At 53.5% G+C, this 22,051-nt stretch overlaps 1 protein-coding gene across 4 annotated transcripts in view; it reads right to left on the reverse strand.

Annotated features, from left to right (window-relative positions):
- The window catches only part of CACNA1B (calcium voltage-gated channel subunit alpha1 B), a 148,949-nt gene that overhangs the window by 57,089 nt on the left and 69,809 nt on the right, over positions 1-22,051 (reverse strand). For 3 of the 4 annotated variants that reach the window (XM_040962830.1, XM_040962828.1, XM_040962831.1), the window contains exons 20-24: positions 21,799-22,016; positions 4,456-4,582; positions 3,809-3,938; positions 3,241-3,300; positions 1,501-1,607 (exon numbers count right to left, since the gene is read on the reverse strand). In XM_040962830.1, coding sequence (XP_040818764.1) covers positions 1,501-1,607; positions 3,241-3,300; positions 3,809-3,938; positions 4,456-4,582; positions 21,799-22,016 — 642 coding nt within the window. Of the gene's footprint in view, positions 1-969; positions 982-1,500; positions 1,608-3,240; positions 3,301-3,808; positions 3,939-4,455; positions 4,583-21,798; positions 22,017-22,051 lie in introns of all 4 variants that reach the window. The other variant, XM_040962829.1, reaches the window with a different exon arrangement.

A 22,051-nucleotide genomic window follows, 5' to 3' on the forward strand; every position in this document is an offset into this window, starting at 1 on the left:
CGTGGTCGTCACATGGAGCATGCTCAGCAATAGGGCGTGCCTGGCACATGGGGTGTGACCTGAGTGAGGGGCGTGGTCTGCATTTAGGCAGGGCCGGCACATGGTGGGTGTGGCCTGCATATGGGTCACGGTTTGCATTTGGGCGTGGCCAGGACATGGGGACGTGGCCTGTGTGGGGGGGTGCTGGGCTGTCCTCAAGGTTTGTCCTTAGCAAACTCAAGCTAAGAGAGGAATGTGAGCTACAGGACCAGGCCTTTCTCGTGGGCAGAGAATGCCACAGGCCATGGCCACATGCCTACATCCGACCACTTTCAAATGCCAAACTAAGCTGACTACAGGGTGACAGTACGCCCCAGCACACATGTTCATGCCAGTTTCCCGGCTGACAGCAGCACTGGATGGCAGGTGCAGTGGGGGCAGAGGCAGCAGGGGCTTCTGGGAGATTTCCCACAGGGAGGCAGCCATCTGTTGTCTGTGCAGACTCCAAGTGGGCTCCTCTCCTGCCCCTCCTCTCGTCCCAGTCCCCTGCTCCATTTCTGAGGGCCCTAACAGGTCTCCAGTCTAGGTTTCCCTTCCATCCTCATAGGAGAAGGCCCATGAGATGGGCAGGGAGACTGGGAGCTACAGTGTCACTGTGGCCAGCAAAGAGGCAGTGTGTGCTCCGGGGATGAGCCAAGGGAATGGCACTGCCAGTGTCCTGCACCCTGGACCCCTCAGGGAGGGTCCTCCAGGCTGACATTCACCCTGGAGCCTGGCTCCCATGACACCCTACCTTCTGGGAGACTATTCCCCAAAGTGGGCCCTGCCCAGCCCCCACCCCCGAAGCAAATTATGAGTGTGTGGCCTGGACATGGCTGTTAGCATGCAGCCCGGATGAGTGAGGTGGATGGCGAGAGTGAAGTGGCGATGGCCCAGCCCAGGGGCCGTGTGCGTGCCATGGGTGGAATGGGGAGGGGGCGGAGGCATTACCCCATGAAGCTCCTACCGAGAGTCCAGCAACAGAAAGACAAAAAGAACAGTGTCAGTGGTGCAACAGCAGAGAGGAGGCCCCTGTCTCGGTGCAGCTCTCCCCGCGGAGTCAGAAGTGAGACCTCACCTGGACCTCAGCCCACAGCACCTGCTCCATCTCCCTGCGTCAGCCCCATGAACCCCATCCCTCCATACAGGGCCCAGGGAGTCTCCCCCTTCTTACGGAAGATGTCCCCAGCCATGCTGGGCTGTGAGCATGGGATCCCCCAGGTCTCCAAGGAGGCCAGCCTCCACTGCAGATATCACATAAGCCAGTGGCATGAGGCCCCAATCGCAGAGCCCCAGGCACCACGGGCAACACAGGCCCTATGGAGCCCAGGCCTGAAAAGGTGGGGAGAGCACCACATGGCCAGTTATGAAGCTGACCGAAGCCCCGGGGTCCTCTCCTCCTCCAGACACACCCAGCCCTGTTACGGCTTGTAGGGCTCCCCAGGAACTAACACGGCCGAGGGGGAGATGGTGGTTACTTACGAGAAGGCAAACGCAACCAGGGCGCCGCTGACCACGATGAAGTCCAGAATGTTCCACAGATCCCGAAAGTAAGCTCCAGGGTGTAGCAGCAGCCCCAAATCAATCATCTTCAGGGGAGAAAGACACTTCAGGGTAGGACCCACTCCAGAACAAAGACAAACCCAGTGTCCAGACTCTCAGGGCGCTGAGCTGGCACATCCATGTGAACGCACATGTGTGCACACAAGCAAGGCATCACTGGAAACTGAGACTTAGAGGAAGGAAGATGAAGACTACAGGAGACGGCAGCCTCATTCTCTGCAGAGGCAGACATCAGCACACACTCAGAGCTTGCTCCTGTGCCCACTATCTCGGAGGCCTCCAGCCCCAATGAACACATGTGGCCTCCAGGGGGAGCTAAGCCCTCCCACTCCCTGCCTCATAATCCAGGATCAAGTGCAGTGGAGCCGGAAGGAGAGCCGGAGTACCGCCAAGTGAGTGACAAGGGAATACACACACTGAATAACACTGAGGGCACACCACAGCAACCAGGCCATCACACCCATGTGCACACACCACAGCCCTCAGCGGTCACACTGTGCGCACACACACACCACAGCAACCAGGCCATCACACCCATGTGCACACACCACAGCCCTCAGTGGTCACGCTGTGCACACACACCACAGCAACCAGGCCATCACACCCATGTGCACACACCACAGCCCTCAGCGGTCACACTGTGCGCACACACACACCACAGCAACCAGGCCATCACACCCATGTGCACACACCACAGCCCTCAGCGGTCACGCTGTGCACACACACCACAGCAACCAGGCCATCACACCCATGTGCACACACCACAGCCCTCAGCGGTCACACTGTGCGCACACACACACCACAGCAACCAGGCCATCACACCCATGTGCACACACCACAGCCCTCAGCGGTCACGCTGTGCACACACACCACAGCAACCAGGCCATCACACCCATGTGCACACACCACAGCCCTCAGCGGTCACACTGTGTGCACATACACACCACAGCCCTCAGCGGTCACACTGTGCGTACACACACACCACAGCCCTCAGTGGTCACACTGTGCACACACACACACCACAGCCCACAGCGGTCATGCTGTGTGCACACACACACACCACAGCCCTCAGCAGTCACACTGTGCGCACACACACACCACAGCCCTCAGTGGTCACACTGTGCGTACACACACACACCACAGCCCTCAGTGGTCACACTGTGCGCACACACCACAGCCCTCAGCAGTCACACTGTGTGCACACACACACCACAGCCCTCAGCGGTCACACTGTGCGTACACACACACACCACAGCCCTCAGCAGTCACACTGTGCACACACACACACCACAGCCCACAGCGGTCATGCTGTGTGCAGACACACACACCACAGCCCTCAGCAGTCACACTGTGCGCACACACACACCACAGCCCTCAGTGGTCACACTGTGCGTACACACACACCACAGCCCTCAGCAGTCACACTGTGCGCACACACACACCACAGCCCTCAGCAGTCACACTGTGCGCACACACACACCACAGCCCTCAGCGGTCACACTGTGCGCACACACACACCACAGCCCTCAGCGGTCACACTGTGTGCACACTATGGTCCTCATGTGCATATACATGTGCATGCTCCCTCATATGTTCCCACAACCCTCTGTCTCTTCACTAGGGAAGCTGAGTGAAGCCCTCATTAGGTAGCATTCTCACCTTTATCACCATCTCAAAGGTAAAGACACCCGTGAAAATGTAGTCCATGTACTTCAGAGCCTGGAAATAGAGGAGAACTATGTCCATGGCCAGGCTGCAAGCCCGAGCCATCTCGGCGGCCTCTGCCCTCTGAGCCCGAGCCGGGGCCATCTCGGCGGCCTCTGCCCTCTGAGCCCGAGCCGGGGCCATCTCGGCGGCCTCTGCCCTCTGAGCCCGAGCCGGGGCCATCTCGGCGGCCTCTGCCCTCTGAGCCCGAGCCGGGGCCATCTCGGCGGCCTCTGCCCTCTGAGCCAGAGCCGGGGCCATCTCGGCGGCCTCTGCCCTCTGAGCCCGAGCCGGGGCCATCTCGGCGGCCTCTGCCCTCTGAGCCCGAGCCAGGGCCATCTCAGTGGCCCCAGGCTTCCCTCCAGTCTCTCAGCATGGTCTCAGGGACCATGTGCAGTGGTCTGGGAGCAGACACGGATGGAGGCCTCCAGGACAGCCCCTTGCAGCAGTAGCCCAAGCACACCCCGGTGCTTTCCGAGGAGACAAGGATGCCGGACCCCAACCCCCAGCCCCGGCCACGCACGTTGTTCCTGGGGGAGTCGGTTCGCACGGGGTCCTCAGCGGCCAGGGCAATGCTGCTCAAGGCGATGACCATGAGGATGACCATCTCGAAGTACCGCATGGTGACGATGTAATGGCAGAAACGGCGCAGCCTGTGGGTGAACACAGAGAGCAGATGGGCTGGGCAGAACAGCTCAGGGTAACCCTGGGGCACAGGGGGCCAGGCCGGCCCTTTAGGAAGGCTGCTTGGGACAGCGCAGGCAGGTGTGGGTGTCATTGGAGCTCAGAAGAAGCTGTGGGACTATCTGGCAGAGTAACTGCCCTCAGCTCTCAGTGCCCTTCAGGACCCTCACTGGGAGGACCTGCACCCACGCCTCACCTGGCAGAGGTCAACTCAACACCACACCTACCTCCTACTTCAGTTCACCTGGCTCTGTGTGTGTGTGTGTGGCAGAGCTACCACAGCTGTGTATGTGAGAGAATGTGTGTCACAGTTACCACAGCTGTGTGTGTGAGAAAGTCACAGTGTCACATGACCTGAGTCTGTATCCTGCCCACAGACTGAGGCGGCACTGTTGTGGTGACCTCAGACGCCCATGGCTCAGCTGTGTGTGTTGCTGTGTGGCTCCTGTGGGTGGTGCTGGGAGTACCGTGCGGAAGGTGACTCACAGGTTTGTGGGGCTCAAACAGAACATGGAGCTGTATGGGACAATAGGCCGGGGACCGCTCCTCATCACGTCGTCTGCCTCCACCTCCTTCTTCCCCTCGGCCTGGCTCTCCAGGTCCACGTGGCTGCCTGCAAAGACATAGCTGCTATGATCGGGTGCAGGCACAGGCTCTCCCTCAACAGAGGCCAATAAAACAGCAACTATGGCCCATGGTAGGGGCAAATGGTTGAGACACAGCTGCACACAGGGAGCATGACCGTGTGACAACTGTGACAGCAACCAGAGCCAGGGGTGGGGGCAAACCACCAGCACAACACTCCACATCACGGATGTAAAGATGCCACAAAGCTGGGCTGGCCCCAGACAGACTCAACCAGCAGCAGGTTCAAGAGGCAGGCTGCAGACCCACAGGCAGGAGCAGCTCAGCTGTACATAAGCACGCACACAGCACTGGCGCCGACACAGGCAACCCCAGGCATTTTAAGGTTTTTCCCCCAACCCTTTCTTTTAAAGATTTATTTCTCTCTCTCCCTCCCTTTCTTTGCTTCCTTTCTCTCTCCCTCTCTCTCCTCCCTCCTTCCCTTCCTTCATTTCTTGAAAATTTTTATCTTTATTGGAACATCAGACTTACAGAGAGAGAAAGATTTTTCATCTGCTAGTTCACTCCCCAAATGGCTTCAACAGTCAGAGTTGAGTCCATCCAAAGCCAGTACCCAGGAGCTTTCCCCAGGTCTCCCACATGGGTGCAGGGACTCAAGGACTGGGCCATCCTCGGCCGTCCTCCACTGCTTTCCCAGGCCACAGCAGGGAGCTGGGATCAGCAGCTGAACAGCCAGGGTCTCATGGGATGCCAGTGTCACAGTCTACTACGCCATGGCACCGCCCCTATTTATCTGAAAGTCAGAGTCACAGAGAGGAAAGATTCTCCATCACTCACAACCTTTTCAACTTTAAGAAAATGTCTCCATGATGAGCATGCATCACTCATACAACAAGAAATATTCACTATTATTTAAAAGCCAGATTTTTCCAGATTCCTTCACAATAACAATAATAAAGGAAACTCCAGAACAAGTTAACTGGAAAAATTAACCAATCTGGATGCCAGCCGATGTTGCCGCTACAAGGACACAGAGCCACACGAGCATCTCTCCCAACAGAGATCTTCAATGAGAAGAGCAGGGAAGACATAAGACGCAAAAGGAGGACAAGCAGGGGAAAGGATCACCATGAGCAACAAACCAGATGCGCTGCCTGGAGGGATGGACCAGCCACAAGATGAAATGTGTGAAGTAGACAGGAGGCTAATATGAGCCTGGGGCAGGGACCAGGCAAAGGGAGGCAGCTCACCACCCCCCAAGTCATAGCAGCCTGCCCCACATTCCACAGGCCAGGGCACACACAGCAGCCTGCCCCCCAAACCCCACACCCGAGGGTACACACGGCAGCCTGCCCCCCAAACCCCACACCCGAGGGTACACACGGCAGCCTGCCCCCCACACCCCATACCTGAGGGCACACACGGCAGCCTGCCCCCCACACTGCACACCCGAGGGCACACACGGCAGCCTGCCCCCCATACTGCACACCCAGGGGCACACACGGCAGCCTGCCCCCCACACCTGAGGGCACACACAGGCAGTCTACCCCCTGACCCAGGTGAGGAAATCAAGGCTATGCCTAAGCAGCCCCTTGGACGGTGACCTGCCAAACTTGGGTTGAGAACCTCAGGGAAAGAGAAAACTGAGCAGCCACCTAAGCACACCTCTGGAGTTACAGGGGCCACCCCTGGGTGCCCCTGAGATAAAAGCAGATGTGAGCCCTCGCTGACACATTCCTCGGGTGTCTCATGAAAGCCCCCCACGTCCCCGATTAGGAGAATTCGTGGAAAACTCACACCCTCACTCCCCAGGACACTTGCGACATAACAGAATTTTCCTCCTATGTTGATTCTGGTTTTATTTAAAAAGAAGAGAGTTGGAAACACACAAATAGGAAGATCTGCCATCTGCTGGTTCTCACCCCAAACATCCATGACAACCTGGCCTAGTCCAAGGCCAAAGACGACAGATGAACTCCTACTGATCCAGCAAAGACACAAGGTTCTGTTAGCAGGGAGCCACAACAAGAGCCAGAGGCCACAACTGACTAGAGCCATGCACACACAACGCACAGGCAGCACCATGGGCCACACTCCCACTCCTGCCCACCTGAAACGACACTTGTGTTCACCACCCCCTCAGCGTGTGCTCATCCTCACCAGGGTGTGAGAAGTATTCAGAGAATACTTTTCTTCAGGATTTCATCATCTCACAGAATACAGTGGAGAGGACCTAAGCTGCATTACAGTGGTTAAACTTCCCCTGAGAATGCAGCATCTGACACCGGAGAGTCAGCTGCAGTGCAGGTGCTCCAGCTTGCTAAGTGCCTACAAGGCAGCTTGCAGTTCCAGTGCTGGGTCCAGCCCTGCCACCAAGATGGAGACAGAATGGAATCCCCAGTTCCAGCTCTGGCCTGGCCCAGGCTGTTTCAGCCATTTGGGGAAGTGAGCCAAAAGTGGAAGTCCTACCCCCGGCCCTACCTGCCATTTCAAATAAATCGTTGAGAAAAGATTTAAAGTCAGTCATATCTGAACTCTAAGTTTAACACCTTAGGCAGGACACAGGATGTGAGTTTGCTGGGACTGAGGGCAGGACTTCAGACACGGCAGGTTCAAGGTAAGAAACAAACCAACGGCAAAACACATGCGGAATGGTCAAATGGTGAACCAGGAACCAAAGTCCGCAGAACTGAGCCAGCACCTCTGTAGCCTCTGATAGAGTTGCTTAAAGTCAACTAATTCTCTGGGCAAAAATATAGGAGCAAGAGAAAGAAAGGAAAACCACACACTACCCATGTCAGGCTGTGCCAGGAGGAAAAGAACCAAGGCTGACAGTGCCTGGATGTGGCGGCGAACCCAGAGGGCCAGCATGCTGTCCAGCATCTGTCCATCAGATAGAGGCCATGCAGCTCAGGAGCCTCATGGACCCTCCACCCTCAGGATAGCTCGGTCCAGCAAGGCCACACCAGCTGTGCAGCCCCATGCATGCACCCCCGGGGTGGCTTCTTTACACTGCTTTATATATTCTGTATTTGTCATGAGGATTGCTCTTGCTTTTGTGAAGTTGCACAGGGAGGTTACTATACTCTAACCCGTTTTCCTAGGGACCCACTGTATCCAGAGCATATTATGAAGAAAATCACAGAGAAAATCAGGCAGGAAGGCCTGAGTACAGGAACGAAACATGCTGAAAAATGAGTAGCAAGGAAGTGGTGAACCCAAACAAGCAGTCTGTAATGTCAGAAGAAAACTCATGCTGTGAACTTCTAGAAAACCGATGGCAAATATGGGGATAGTGAACACACACACACACACACAGTGAACACACAGTGAACACACACACAGTGAACACACAGTGAACACACATACACAGACACAGTGAACACACACAGTGAACACACATACACAGACACAGTGAACACACACAGACACAGTGAACACACACAGACACAGTGAACACACACAGACACACACAGTGAACACACAGTGAACACACACACAGTGAACACACAGTGAACAAACATACACAGACACAGTGAACACACACAGACACAGTGAGCACACACAGTGAACACACACAGACACACACAGTGAACACACACAGTGAACACACACACAGTGAACACACACAGACACAGTGAGCACACACAGTGAACACAGACACAGTGAACACACACAGACACAGTGAGCACACACAGTGAACACACACAGACACAGTGAACACACAGTGAACACACATACACAGACACAGTGAACACACACAGACACAGTGAGCACACACAGTGAGCACACACAGACACACACAGTGAACACACACAGTGAACACACACACAGTGAACACACACAGACACAGTGAGCACACACAGGGTCAATGTGCACACACAGGGTCAGTGTACAAACACAGTGAACATACACAGTGAACACACACACAGTGAGCACACACAGGGTCAGTGTACACACAGTGAACACACACTGACACAGTGAACACACACAGTGAACACACAGTGAGCACACACAAGGTCAGTGTACACACAGTGAACACACACTGACACAGTGAACACACACAGTGAACACACACAGACACAGTGTACACACACAGTGAACACACACACAGTGAACACACATAGACAGACACAGTGAACACACACAGACAGACACAGTGAGCACACACAGGGTCAATGTGCACACACAGGGTCAGTGTACAAACACAGTGAACACACACAGTGAACACACACTGACACAGTGTACACACACAGTGAACACACAGTGAACACACACAGTGAACACACACAGTGAACACACACACAGTGAACACACACAGTGAGCACACACAGGGTCAGTGTGAACACACAGTGAACACACACACAGTGAGCACACACAGGGTCAGTGTACACACACAGTGAACACACACACAGGGTCAATGTACACACACAGTGAGCACACACAGGGTCAGTGTGAACACACAGTGAACACACACACACACACAGTGAGCACACACAGGGTCAATGTGCACACACAGCGATGGCAAGCCTACATGGTGCCAGCTCCTTTTAAGTGGACCAGGAGTATCTGGTCTGCCCGTGGTCCAGTAAGCGTAGCTCCTGAAGGTGCGCCCCACCGCACCTTCAGGGAATGAGAGCAGTTTGGAGGCTGAAGAAGCTGCACCTGTGTGGTGTCAAGGAGGCCGCGTACAGTGTGGGCACCCCTAAGGTCATCTGTCTGCAGGCACACAGCTGGGCTCCCCGACATTCCTTTTATGCTCCCTGGCTGAGTGCCACCCTGGGGCTGTCAACAGTGAGCACATCCATGTTGCTGGCCTCCTAGCACAGCCACTGAGGAGAGCTGGGACACAGTCTCAGGAGCACAAGGTGCACTACAGGGAGCAGTGCCCTTGAGGACTGGGCAGGTCCAGGGCAGGGTAGGTACAACACTGCCAGGGACATGTACAACAGGGACCCACATGGGAGGAGGATGAGGAGCTGTCCACAGACAGGGCGACAGCAAACATGCTCTCACCAACAGTTCCGCCTCCTTGAAACTCTCAGCAGCCACACAGAACCGCCAGGCCACTGAGCCACTCATCCGAAGGCCCACAGAGGGAAGAACTGAACACTCGGAACCAGCCAGTTGAAGGGCTAAGCTCTTTCTGCAGAAAAAGTCAGTCAAATGCAGGGGAACAATACTCTCACCTTATGTACTCTTGGTCCTTACTGAAACCACAGGCCTGGGGAGAACCACTGGGCACACCAGAGGCCAGCGGACGGCTGGGCTGAACTCACTGAGCCATGTAGACAATGCACAGAGCAGGGCTGACAGAGCGCTGGCACAGCACAATGAGGAACAGTCTGCTGTGAAGGAACTGGGCCTGAGCCACCACAATCACCTCCGGACAGCCAGCTCCCTGACAGGGCGATGTGGGGTCCAGCACCATCTCGGGGTTTTCACAAGTACAGGATACCCCTGCACCTCACGGGCAGATGCCGGGCTACCCCAAATGTACAGAACAGCCTGGACTACAGAATCTGAACAGTGTCAGAAGCCACTTGCTGCATCCTGTGAGCAGGCAGCAGGCTCACTGAGGACACAGCAGCGCTCGGGACATGGGAGGCTCCACACAGCCCACTGATGCCTGCGGTCACACAGGACATCCAGTGAGGGCCATTTGTCCAGATGCCAATTCTAGCAAACCCACTCCACAAATTTTGGGATGACTGGTAAAAAAAAGATAGCGTCGACTTGGATGAAGAATGATGCCAGGGACCGAAGCCTGGCTTCCCGGCAGGGCAGCTGAAGTGAGGACACAGCAAGACCCTCTGTGTGACAAGAACCCATAGACGGCAGAACTGCTTTTCACAATGCCAAGAATTTACCACCATCAAGCCTCTAAAGAAATTAAGATTTTCTTCACGCGGAAGAGAGGCAAGAAGAGACTCAAGTGGGTGGTCTGAGACACAATGATGAAATAAGAGAAGGAACAACAAAATCCATAGTGAAAGGAAAAAACACCATTTGCTACAGAAACTGCTGCCAACTGGAAATTCAGAACCATGAATGAAATAAGGAACCACAGTGAAACTCCAGAGAGATGATGTTCTAGAAGCAACATGTCTAAGCTTGTAACAGAAAATTCCTAGAATGAAATCTAAACCCTTAAATATGGCAGCCAGACAGACAAGCTGAGCACCAAGTTGAGATAGCAGCTCGAAGGAAACTGGAAAGTCGGGGTCGGGCAGGGAGTGGTACAAGCTGCAGCAGGACAAGGGGTGACTTCACAGGCTGCTTGAATGGACAAAGCCTGGAAGTGAAAGGAACCAGGCAGACAGAAGGCGGGAGGGGAGAGGTGGGCTACAGGTTCTCAGTCCAATAGTTACGGTGTCTGTAGCTGGTATGACTCCCAACTCCAACTTCCTGCGAATGCAGACCCTGGAGAAGCAGTAACAGCTCCCAATCTCTGGCTCTAAGCCAGATAGTAGCTGCAGCTCCAGGCTTTGGCGTTTGGGGGATAAACCAATGGTCGGAGCCCTCCCTAGCCACAACCACAAGTGCAGCAGACTAATTGGCTAATATGGTTCCCAGCAGTTCTTACTTACAATAGCAGCCACCAAAATTAAAATTCTCTGCAAAATCACATGGCGAATGAGGGAAGAGAGCAACGACCCACAGTCCACAGGGCAGCACTGGGAAACAAGAATACTGCAAGCCTGATGCACATAGGAGTGCGGCAATGAGCATTTGAGACCCCCAGAATCAGCCAGCGAGGACTGCACAGCAGGTGCTAGGGCTGGGGAGATGTCTGTCCTAGCAGACATGGCTCTGTGGAGAAACCTGGTACCATGGGCAGAAGCAGGCTAGACCAGAGCACTGGGCTCCCCAGAAGGGCAATGTGTGGTCTGGAGGGACCTCTGAGGGAAGGGTGTGCTGGGTAAGGTGAGAGACAGGTGGCCACGGGCACACACACCGCAGGGTGTGTCACTGCCAAAAACTCAGTGCCCGCAGGTCCCTGCACTCAGTCCAAGGAAATAGGACAGGGAGCTCCTGACCCACCCACACTGTCCCCTCTGCTCCAGGAAGTCATCCAGTGCTGCTCACACTTCACCACTGCCCAACAAAGGAGCTCACAGGAAACAAACAAGTAAAGATGACAATGAGGTCAGGCGCGTTGAGGGTGGTATGGCCGTAGACGACCACTACGACAATGAATGAAGCAACTGTTCCTGTGGAGAAATGCCACATGTCAGCCCCCCACATGCAGAGTAAGCACGGACAAGGAACCCAAAGGGGCCAGGCAATGCCCACTCAAATCACGAGAGGATTGAAATAAATCACATCTTGGAAATTACAAGGCGACGGGAGAATAGACACACACATGGCTAAAAGTGCAGGGGAGAGAAGGAGATGGGCAGGCATCAGAGAGCGTATGGGAAACGGGCAGAGGAGAGCCAGTATTCACACAATTGGAATGTCCATGACACACAAAAATAAAACAATGTAACAGAAAAAATAAGAGCACAATTCCAGAAAGTTTTCCTGAATGAAAATTACACTCATTCCCTGATTTTTTACCAGAGTGCCAAAATGGCTCTGCAACTACAGCCTGGTCTTGTCCACAAGCAGCACTGGGGGGTCAGAGCGGGTGAAGAGCCCGGCCCTCCCCATCCCACATGTAAACGTGAACTGAAGAAGCAGCTTTGGAAAAATGGAGCAGCGGTGCTTGCCGCCCACACCCCCGCAGCACCACTGAATGGACACGGCCTTGGGCGTCCTGTGTGAAGCCGACCTGAGAGGCTGTGGGGTTAGACACTCTTTGTTCTCAGCAATTAGAAGGGCCAAAAGATTTCAACAGGCCCAAAAGGAACCCAGCCCTCCCTGGAAACAACCAGGCAAAGGGCAGCTCAGCAAGCTGGAAATAAGAGTACAATGGCAACTGATGACAACTGCTTCGCCAAGGCCAAACTCCACAGAACAACCACGGCTCCATTCCACTCACGCCAGCACAGGCTGCCTGGAGAGATCAGACTTCCACCCATCTCGCCCGGGTTGTACCATTTCCAACACCCTGCTGGGTGGCATCAGAGAGTTGAGGGTGCACCAGAGATGCTCACCCCACCCTGTGGAAACATGGTCGGTGTGGACTCAGCTTCACTTGGCAAGAGAAGGCACCCCTGCCCCTCAGCTCAGCAGAGCCAGTTCTACTGGAAAGCCAGAGCCTTGACCGCCAGCAGGCAACCAAGTCAGCAACTGTGTGTCAGCAGCAGCCATGTGGAGAACGGCAACAAGATAACTCTCTCCTCTCCTGGGCAAGGTGCCACATGTGCAGGATCTGGGACTCCTGTCCTGGACCAGGAGTAATGAGGAGGTTATGTGAAGCACCTCCATGTCCATCATGCCAATCTGACCCACTCCTGACCCTCCTCCCGCCAGAGTGGTACACAGCAGACAGCTGAAGCAAGACTCAGGAACTCCTGATGCAAACCAACGTGCATGACATGATACCAAGGCTCACAATGAGCTACCCAGGCTTGTGACAAAATATGAAGGCTCATGATATAACACGAAACCTCTTGGCACGATACCAAGGCTCATGGCATGATATGAAGGCTCACGTTGCAATATGAAACCTCTTGACACGATACTAAAACTCCTGATGTAATGCCAAAGCTCGCAGTGTTGGCAAGACCAAAGGTCATGATGCAATAATCAGAGCTCACAACACTGGCAAGACAGAAGATCATGATACAACGACCAAGGCATCTAAACATCAACCAAGAGTCACTGACACAACCATAGTCAGGGAGCTATCAGCCCAAATGTGAAAAGACAGTCGCCACATGCATGATGCAGACGTGAGAACCAGCTGACATAGCTTCTAAAAGCTCGTACCACAAACACGCTCCACAGATAATGAGAGGCACGCCTGAAACAAGTGCAAAATAGGAAATGAAGGACCCAATGAAAGCTTCAGAACTGAAAAGTACAGCAACTAAAATTAAAACCCCAGCAGTTTGCCCCAACAGTGGAATAAGGGAGCTACAGGATAGCACATCAGGAGTTCTCCAGTCTGAACAACAGAGAGAAAACAGACTGATCAAGTGACTAGGGCACAGGGGCCCTTGGGACTCCAGCACAGATCTAACATTTACGTCCCCAGAGTCCTGGAAAGAAGAGAGATGAAGCAGAGTTAAAGAGGTATTCCAAAACACAACAGATAGAATATCTCCAAATGTGGCAACAGACACAAACCTTCAGGTTCAAGAAGCTGAACAAACCCAAACAGGATGAACAGAGAGGTCCACACCAAAACACATTGCAGTCACACTTCTGAAATCAAAGACAAAGAAAAAATTCTCGAAAGCAGTGAGAGAGAAACATCTTACCTACAGGAAGGAAACAATTCGAATGACAGTGGATTTCTCATCAGAAACCATGGAGGTCAGAAGGAAGAGGCACACGTTTTTCAAGTGCTGAAAAAAAAAGAACTGTCAACCCAGAATTCTATACCCAGTGAAAACATCCTTCAGGAACGAAGGGAAGATCCTCCGATGAAGGACAGACACCTCAAGAATGTCACCTGCAGACCTACTGCCCTAAAAGGGTGACAGAAGAGCTCCAAACGGAAACTCCACTATGAAGGAGAAGCACTGGAACACAGCAAGGAAGAAAGAACACGAGTGAAATGCAGATGTGACAGCACGCACGCCTTCTGCCTGAGCGCTCTGGGCTACACGCGACCCCTGGAGCCATAACTGCGATACTCGGCTGTAAGTCTGAATGCATGTTGAGGAGTCATTTAGGATGATTCTCTCATAAACGGGGAGGGAGAAAAGACCTTCACTTGAGCTGGTGAAATGTCACCATCAGAATACAGTTGTGACACTGACAGCAACCACTGACAAAGCTGTACAAGACACACACTTGAAACCACTGCCGGGGTGCTCGTGCCTGCTCCCCGTCGGCCAGCCTGCATTCCACCCTGGGAGGTGGCAAGACGCATCAAGTACCCAACTGGGGGACCCAGAATGGGTTCTGGACTCATGGCTCCAGCCCGGCCACTGGCTGTTGCATCTAGGGAGTGAACCAGCAGTGGGAAGGGCCCTGTCTCTCTGCTTTTCAAATAAAATGAATCAATAAATCATAAAAAATACAAATATACCAAAGTATAATTCTAAAATCCATCTAGATAACCCACAGGATGTAGAAAACAGCAGAGAAATGAAAAAACAACAAATAAACTAACAGATTCGGACTCTAACATAACAGCAATTTTATTTAATCACAAAGAATTGACACAATGAATTTCTTGAAAACATGACCCATCTATATGTTACATACAAGAAATTTACTTCAAATTTAACTCTAAAGCTAGATTAAAGGTAAAAAATGGTGGACAATATGGGCCTGGCACAATGGCTCAGTAGCTAAATCCTCACCTTGCAAGTGCCAGGATGCCATGCGGGCACCAGTCTGTGTCCCAGCTGCTCCACTTCATCCAGCTGCCTGCTTATAGCCTGGGAAAGCAGTAGAGGATGGCCCAAAGGGCTTAGGACACATGGGAGACCCAGATAGAACTCCTGGCTCCTGGCTTCAGTCTGGCTCAGCTCCAGCCATTTGGGGAGTGAACCAGCAAATGGAAGATCTTTATCTCTCCTCTCTGTGATTCTGATCTGCCTTTCCAATAAAAATAAATAAATCTTTTTTAAAAGGGAAACAATGTATACTGTGCAAATATCAATCATTGTTCATCAGAAGAAAGCTAGAGCAGACCTATGAAGGTAAAACTGAGTCTGGGTCATAAAATTACCAGATGCAGAGGACACGACGCGGTTATCAAGGGGCTGACCACACCCAAACCAGACCAATATCCAGCTGAATACAAAGGGGGAACTCCCAGACAATGGGTCCGCAAATGTAACTCATCAGTACATGCAGAAGTAATTACAGTGACTTGGGGCTGTCCAATGAGGAAAGCCAGCTTGGCATCCCAAATTCAGCCAATACAATCAACCATACTCGTAGCAGGCAGACCACACTCACAGGTAAGCTCAACACCTGTTCACTCAGCAACTCCCAGAAAAGATGGGCAGAGGACCTTCAGCGCTTAATCAGAACACCGACCACACCAAACACAGACAAGACATCAACCAAGCATTAGGACAGCATCACAATAAGAATCAGCTAGATGGAAACAGAGAAGACCCATCCTGACTTCACGGTGGCCCAGATAGACACAGGGAAGGCCCCATTTTCTTCTCACAGGGAAGGCCCCGTCCTGTGCTCACAGCATCCCAGGGCACACAGGGAAGGCCCCGTCCTGTACTCACAGCATCCCAGGGCACACAGGGAAGGCCCCATCCTGTACTCACAGCATCCCAGGGCACACAGGGAAGGCCCCGTCCTGTGCTCACGGCAACCCAGGGCACACAGGGAAGGCCCCGTCCTGTGCTCACAGCAGCCCAGGGCACACAGGGAAGGCCCCGTCCTGTGCTCACAGCAGCCCAGGGCACACAGGGAAGGCCCCATCCTGTGCTCACAGCAGCCCAGGGCACACAGGGAAGGCCCTGTCCTGTGCTCACAGCAGCCCAGGGCACACAGGGAAGGCCCTGTCCTGTGCTCACAGCAGCCCAGGGCACACAAGGAAGGCCCATCCTGTACTCACAGCATCCCAGGGCACACAGGGAAGGCCCCATCCTGTGCTCACGGCAACCCAGGGCACACAGGGAAGGCCCCATCCTGTGCTCACGGCAACCCAGGGCACACAGGGAACGCCCCGTCCTGTGCTTACAGCAGCCCAGTGGTACACAATGGAGACCCAGAGGACCATGATCTGCAAACGCATACCAAAATCCATAATTTCTTTTTAGGTTTGGTAAGAATGAGAACACCAACGGTTACAATCTACAGACCACTTAGATTAGCAACCAGAGAAATGTACAGCCTCACACAAAACATCCCTGGCCACTGTAACATGTGGGCAGTTAACCAGTGGATGGGTGATGTCTCTCTATCTCTCTCTCTCTGTCTTTCTATAACTCTTTAAAATTAAAAAAAAATCAAATGGATAATTTCTAAGAACAATATAAATTATCGAACTCATCTCCAGAGGAAAAAACGTTTCCACAAAGCAGCATCCACACAGAAATAGAGATATTATCTAGGAGCTGGCCTAACAGGGAAACAGACAAGTGGATTCCCAAGAGAACCCACTGAGTGCTTGAAGATGGGTGAGCAACCCAGAGGACAAGGACAGACAAGGACAGTTCTAACTACTGTCACAACCTAACACAGCACAGGTAACCACAGGTATCTCCTCAGGTAAGTTTCCCATAGATGTTCTCAAGTTCTACCAGGCATATTCTGGAGAAATCAGGTGAGCCCTCTCCCTGTGTGCTTAGTAACAACGTCTATACCCCGCAGCAAGATTTGAAGTAACTCTCATGGATGCATCTACGGCACAACACAGAAGACACCAGAGCAGCTGCCCACGCCTACTACGGACCCACAGCCAGTCTGTTGCTTCTCGGGCATTCTTCAGCCCTCCTTTAGGAAGCCTGTTGAGGATCCACTGATTTGTACTGACACATGATGCATGACAAGCTGCCATTTTAAATGACAGGAAATGGACTTCCAGTTAGAACATGTGATTTTAGGGATGGGACAGTGAGGCTACATCACCACACTAAGAAAGCTACAGAACACATCCTGTTTAAAAGGACCACTCCACCCCAGCTGCAGGCATCTGTCTAGGTTGCCTTATACCTAGGCAGGCGTTACACTGATAGGAGAGAAGCAGCCAGTAGCTGGTGGGCATTCTGGGCCTGCTTTATGCCAAATCTGTGTTAAGTACACCAGTGTAACAGCATAGTAGTTTATTCCTTTTGTTTTTTTCAAGCTAAGTGGAGAACTCTGGGGCCAGTGCCGGGGGTGGGCTGCAGGGGCAGGGCCAGGCCTTAGCACTCCCTGGCAGGCAGAGTCAGAACAGGGGTGGGGCCAGGACTGAGGGCTGTCTGCAGGGATGGGGCCAGCACTAGGGGTGAGCTGCTGGAGTAGAATCACACTGGGAATGGGCTACAGGCTACTGGCTATGGGAGGGAGGACACTGGGGGCATACTGCAGGGGCAGGGCCAGCACTGGGCTGGGCCAGGCCTTAACACTTACTGGCAGGTGTAGAGCCAGGACAGGGTATGGGTATGCTTTGTTGGGCTCGGTTGCAACACCTGCTAGTGAGAACTGAGACTGTGTGGGCTGTGCCAAGTTGGGTAGAACCATCCACAAACACACCCAAGACCAGGGCTGGGGATGGGCCTGGTAGGGGAACTACAGGCACTCCCTTGCTGGGTTACAGCTTCCACTGCTGAGGGGATGGGCCGGTCTGGGGGTGGCCCAGGCTAGGCTAAGCTGTTGCATCGCTGACATACATGAGAGCCAGGATTAATGAAGGCCAGCTGAGCTGGGCCACAGCAGTAGCTGGCACGTGCATATCAGAGTTGATCACAATTTCCCCGACAGGTGCAAGATCCAGGACTGGGAACATGCATGGTGGGGGAATGTGGGCACTCCCCTGCACTGGTATAAGGGCCAGAGTTGGATAAGGCATCAGCATCTCTTGGCATACATGAGGGCCGGGTCTGGGGGTGAGCAGGGTGAGGTTATTGGGATTCACCCTGACTGGGCCATAGAACCTGCTGGTTCACACTGATAATGTGACAGCATGAGGACCAGGTCTTGGGTGGGCTGAGCTAGGCCATGGCATCTATCAGTTCATGTGAGATACTCAGCTGGGGCAGAACTGACCGGGCAGCTGCTTCCACATATGTGTGTTGGCTAATACAGGTAAACACTGTACCTGACCCTGCACTGGCTGGTACACATGAAAGTTAAGTCTGAGGTCACCCCAGGCAAGCATTCTTGGGAGACTCCTGAACTGGACTGCTGGACTCAGACCCTGTCCACAGGAGGAATCACAGGATGTGTAGTCTGATCTTGGAGTGCATGCATCGGAACTGGGCCTCCTCAGTTGCTGATGCCTGTGTGGTGAACAGCATGGCCAGCTGCTGGACATGGACAGGATGGCTAGCTCATGTAGGCCAGCAGAGGGTGTCTGCTGCCTCATTAGAGGATGAGAAGCAGAACAGGTTGGACAACTCTCTTGGACAAGCTTTGCAGCATGTTCCTAGGTCTGTGGATGCATTAAGAGTTCATCAACTAGTAGACTTGGGAAAGATTTTCTCAACCCTGGAGCAATGAAACTGACAATGTTTTAGTGTTGTTGAAACCACTTAAGTAACACCCTTGGAACACTCTTCCCCACATCAGAGTCTCTGGGGCATCATCAAAGGAACATCCCCCATCCCGGGTGCTGCTGTAGTTTGACAGCAAGGAACAACTCTCTCTCCTCCCGTGCAGACACAGGAGAAAAAAAAAGCCTGAGACATGTGTCCCACCCACCTTCCTGCACTCCTAATCCACCTCACCCTAATCCACATGGGCCCCATTTAACAAACAGTATGAAAAATAAAATTTAAAAAAATCACAGCCAGGTGGGTCTACTTCAGATGGCAGCAACAGCTTTACAACAGCAAGTCACAACAAACCCCCATGTACGTGGCTAGTGAACTTCCACTCCTGATAAAGATGTTGTTAGGGTAGGAACTGATGGGAACTGCACCGTGATGTCACACACATGCCCCTCAGGCCTGCACAAGCAGACAAACAGTGCCCACTTCCACGTGCTCCTAGTCAGTGCATCACACAGTGGAATCAAACAGCATGACGGGAGGCCTGAGACGAGAGAACTGTATTGGTGCAAGTTTTCACAATATTCTTAGAGAAAGCAAGGGAAATCAGTGCTACAACTAAGAACAATTTGGTGATTGAGGAAAATAGCAGGGTACATAAGTGGCATTGCAAACCCCAGGCCAAGTATCTGTGTGCAGTAACAGCACCAGGAGTCAGATTAGGGTCAGGGTTAGGGGCATGAGTGAAATACCAGATGGGAGGAGAATGGACAGCCACATCACAGACTTGGGGGGCAGGGTGGTGGGAATCATAGCTTGACAGTGTCTGAAACTCAGCTGTTAACAGAGAAATGGGTAAAACCCCTGAGCAGGCACCCCCAGTGGTGGGGGCAGGGGGAGCAAGTACAAGAGACTGCAATTGTGAAAGAAGTTCAATTTATGAAGTGGAATGGAGTGGTATGTGTGATAACTGAGCCATAGGTTCCTGGTGATACATATTTCCTGTGACCTCAGAAGAGACTGGCAGTCAGCTGGTCACAAAGGAAAAGGTGGCTCTACCACACAGGTAATGAAAATGGCTGAACCAACACATGACCTTGCCCAGCACCAGCAGGCTGCAAAACCACGGCAGCTACCCTGGAATGCAGTGGACACCTTTCGCAAAGATAACCACAGCTGACACAACCCATGTGAGATGAAAACCCCTTACTCTGAAAAACCTACACAGCAATGCTTACAGCAGCCAGCTCAGAATAGCCAAAGGTGAACGGTCATGACCACACCCTTCAACAGCAGGTGGAGAGACAAACAGTGGCCACTCTGACAACAGGAGGTGAATTCAGCTAAGAGGTCACAAGTCAGAGGAGCCTGGGCGCAGCCTGCAGAGTGAAAACACCAGACATCTCCTGCACCCACTGCATCCAACTGCATCAAATTCCAGAAGGGACAGAAGCAGAGGTCACCACCAGGGGCACTGTAGGCAGGGTGCAGGGATGACACAGGACAGTGTAGAGAAACTGTATGGGATGGGGTGGAAAGGTCAAGATGGGATGGAGTGAAGGGGCAGCAGGACAGGGTGGAGGAGCAGGACGGGGTGGAGGAGCAGCAGGACGGGGTGGAGGAGCAGGACGGGGTGGAGGAGCAGGACGGGGTGGAGGAGCAGCAGGACAGGATGAAGGAGCAGCAGGACAGGGTGGAGGAGCAGCAGGCCAGGGTGGAGGAGCAGGCCAGGGTGGAGGAGCACGACGGGGTGGAGGAGCAGGATGGGGTGGAGCAGCAGGACGGGGTGGAGGAGCAGGCCAGGGTGGAGCAGCAGGCCGGGGTGGAGGAGCAGGTTGGGGTGGAGGAGCAGGTTGGGGTGGAGGAGCAGCAGGGCAGGACGGGGTGCAGTGAGGTGCGGTGTATGGCTGAGGGCCTGCATTTGCACACCTGTGTACTGCAGCCTCCTGGGGCACATGCGTGCATCCTTAAGCCAGCCCAGAGCCAAGGACCCAGTTGGGTTCACAGGAGAGCAAACAGGGAGCACTCGGGCAACGAGAAAGGAAGGCAAAGGAGCTGAGCCCAGATCCTCTCCCTGTAGCACAGGTGTACAGGCCCCAGGTGACAACAGCTGCACACACATGTGCAAACAGCATCAATTCCCCTGCTCGCACTCTGGTCCTTGGTGGTCCATGATTCTGCTGCCTCCCCTCAGGAATGTTCTCTCCCTATTGGAGGAGGGTGATCTCCATCTTGATGCCCATGTCTTTGTCACCCTCGGTCCCTCCCTGTAGCCTAGCAGGAAGTGGCATACTCTCCATACTTGCAGTGAGCTCACTGACAGGTAGGAAGGAGGTGGCAGGCCTGGCGTGGTAGCTTAGTGACTAAAGTCTTCGCCTGACATGCACCAGGATCCCAGATGGGCACGTGTTCATATCCCAGCTGCTGCACTTCCCTTCCAGCTCCCTGCTTGTGACCTGGGAAGACAGTGGAGGATGGCCCACATCCTTGGGATCCTCCACCCATGTGGGAGGCCCAAAGAATCTCCTGGCTTCAGACCGGCTAAGCTCCAGCCATTGCGGGCACTTGGGGAGTGAACCAACAGACAGATCTGTCTCTCCTCTCTGTAATTCCAACTTTACAATGAAAAGTAAATAAATTTAAAAAAAAAATTTTTTTTTTAATGAGAAGGAGGAAGAGGTAGCTCAGGCCTGGGCCTGGGAACAGTCAGGGGTGTGGTGTGACACATGGGTCCAGAGCCAGACAGGAAGATGCCTGTGACAGCCCCTCCTCCTCACCTGCTAGTCTCCAGGCCCCAGCAGTGCTGTGGCCAGCATTCTTAGCCATCTGTCAGAGGTTTCTGGAAGGGGAGCAGAGTCAGGCCTGAGCACCAGGGCACTGAATCACACCGGGACATCAGGGCACAGACGTGGACAGAAGACTTTCTCCGGCTGAGGGGACAATCCACAGAGGCCACCGAGCAGCAGGAAGGAGGGTGAGGAGGGGCTCCCTGCTGGCACAGGAAGATACTCACTGGGAACTGCTGAGGGCTCCCCGGGCTGGCCAGTGGGGGCCACTGGGACGTCCACAGTGGTGCTCACATCTGAGGGCTGGCCACCCATGCGAGTGACGTTTCGCTGGTTGTCTGCATCCTCCGGCTGCTCGTCCACCTTTTGCAGACAGGTGCTTGGCAGTGCAAGAACTGGGCCCACGCCCAGTGTCCCTGTAGTGTCCGAGTCACCATGCGGCTCCCTGCAACCAAGAGCACATGTCACCTAAGCAGTCCT

Source organism: Ochotona curzoniae, unplaced genomic scaffold (genome assembly GCF_017591425.1).
Source record: "Ochotona curzoniae isolate NIBS_2020 unplaced genomic scaffold, NIBS_Ocur_1.0 scaffold_3208, whole genome shotgun sequence".
Taxonomy (NCBI): Eukaryota; Metazoa; Chordata; class Mammalia; order Lagomorpha; family Ochotonidae; genus Ochotona; species Ochotona curzoniae.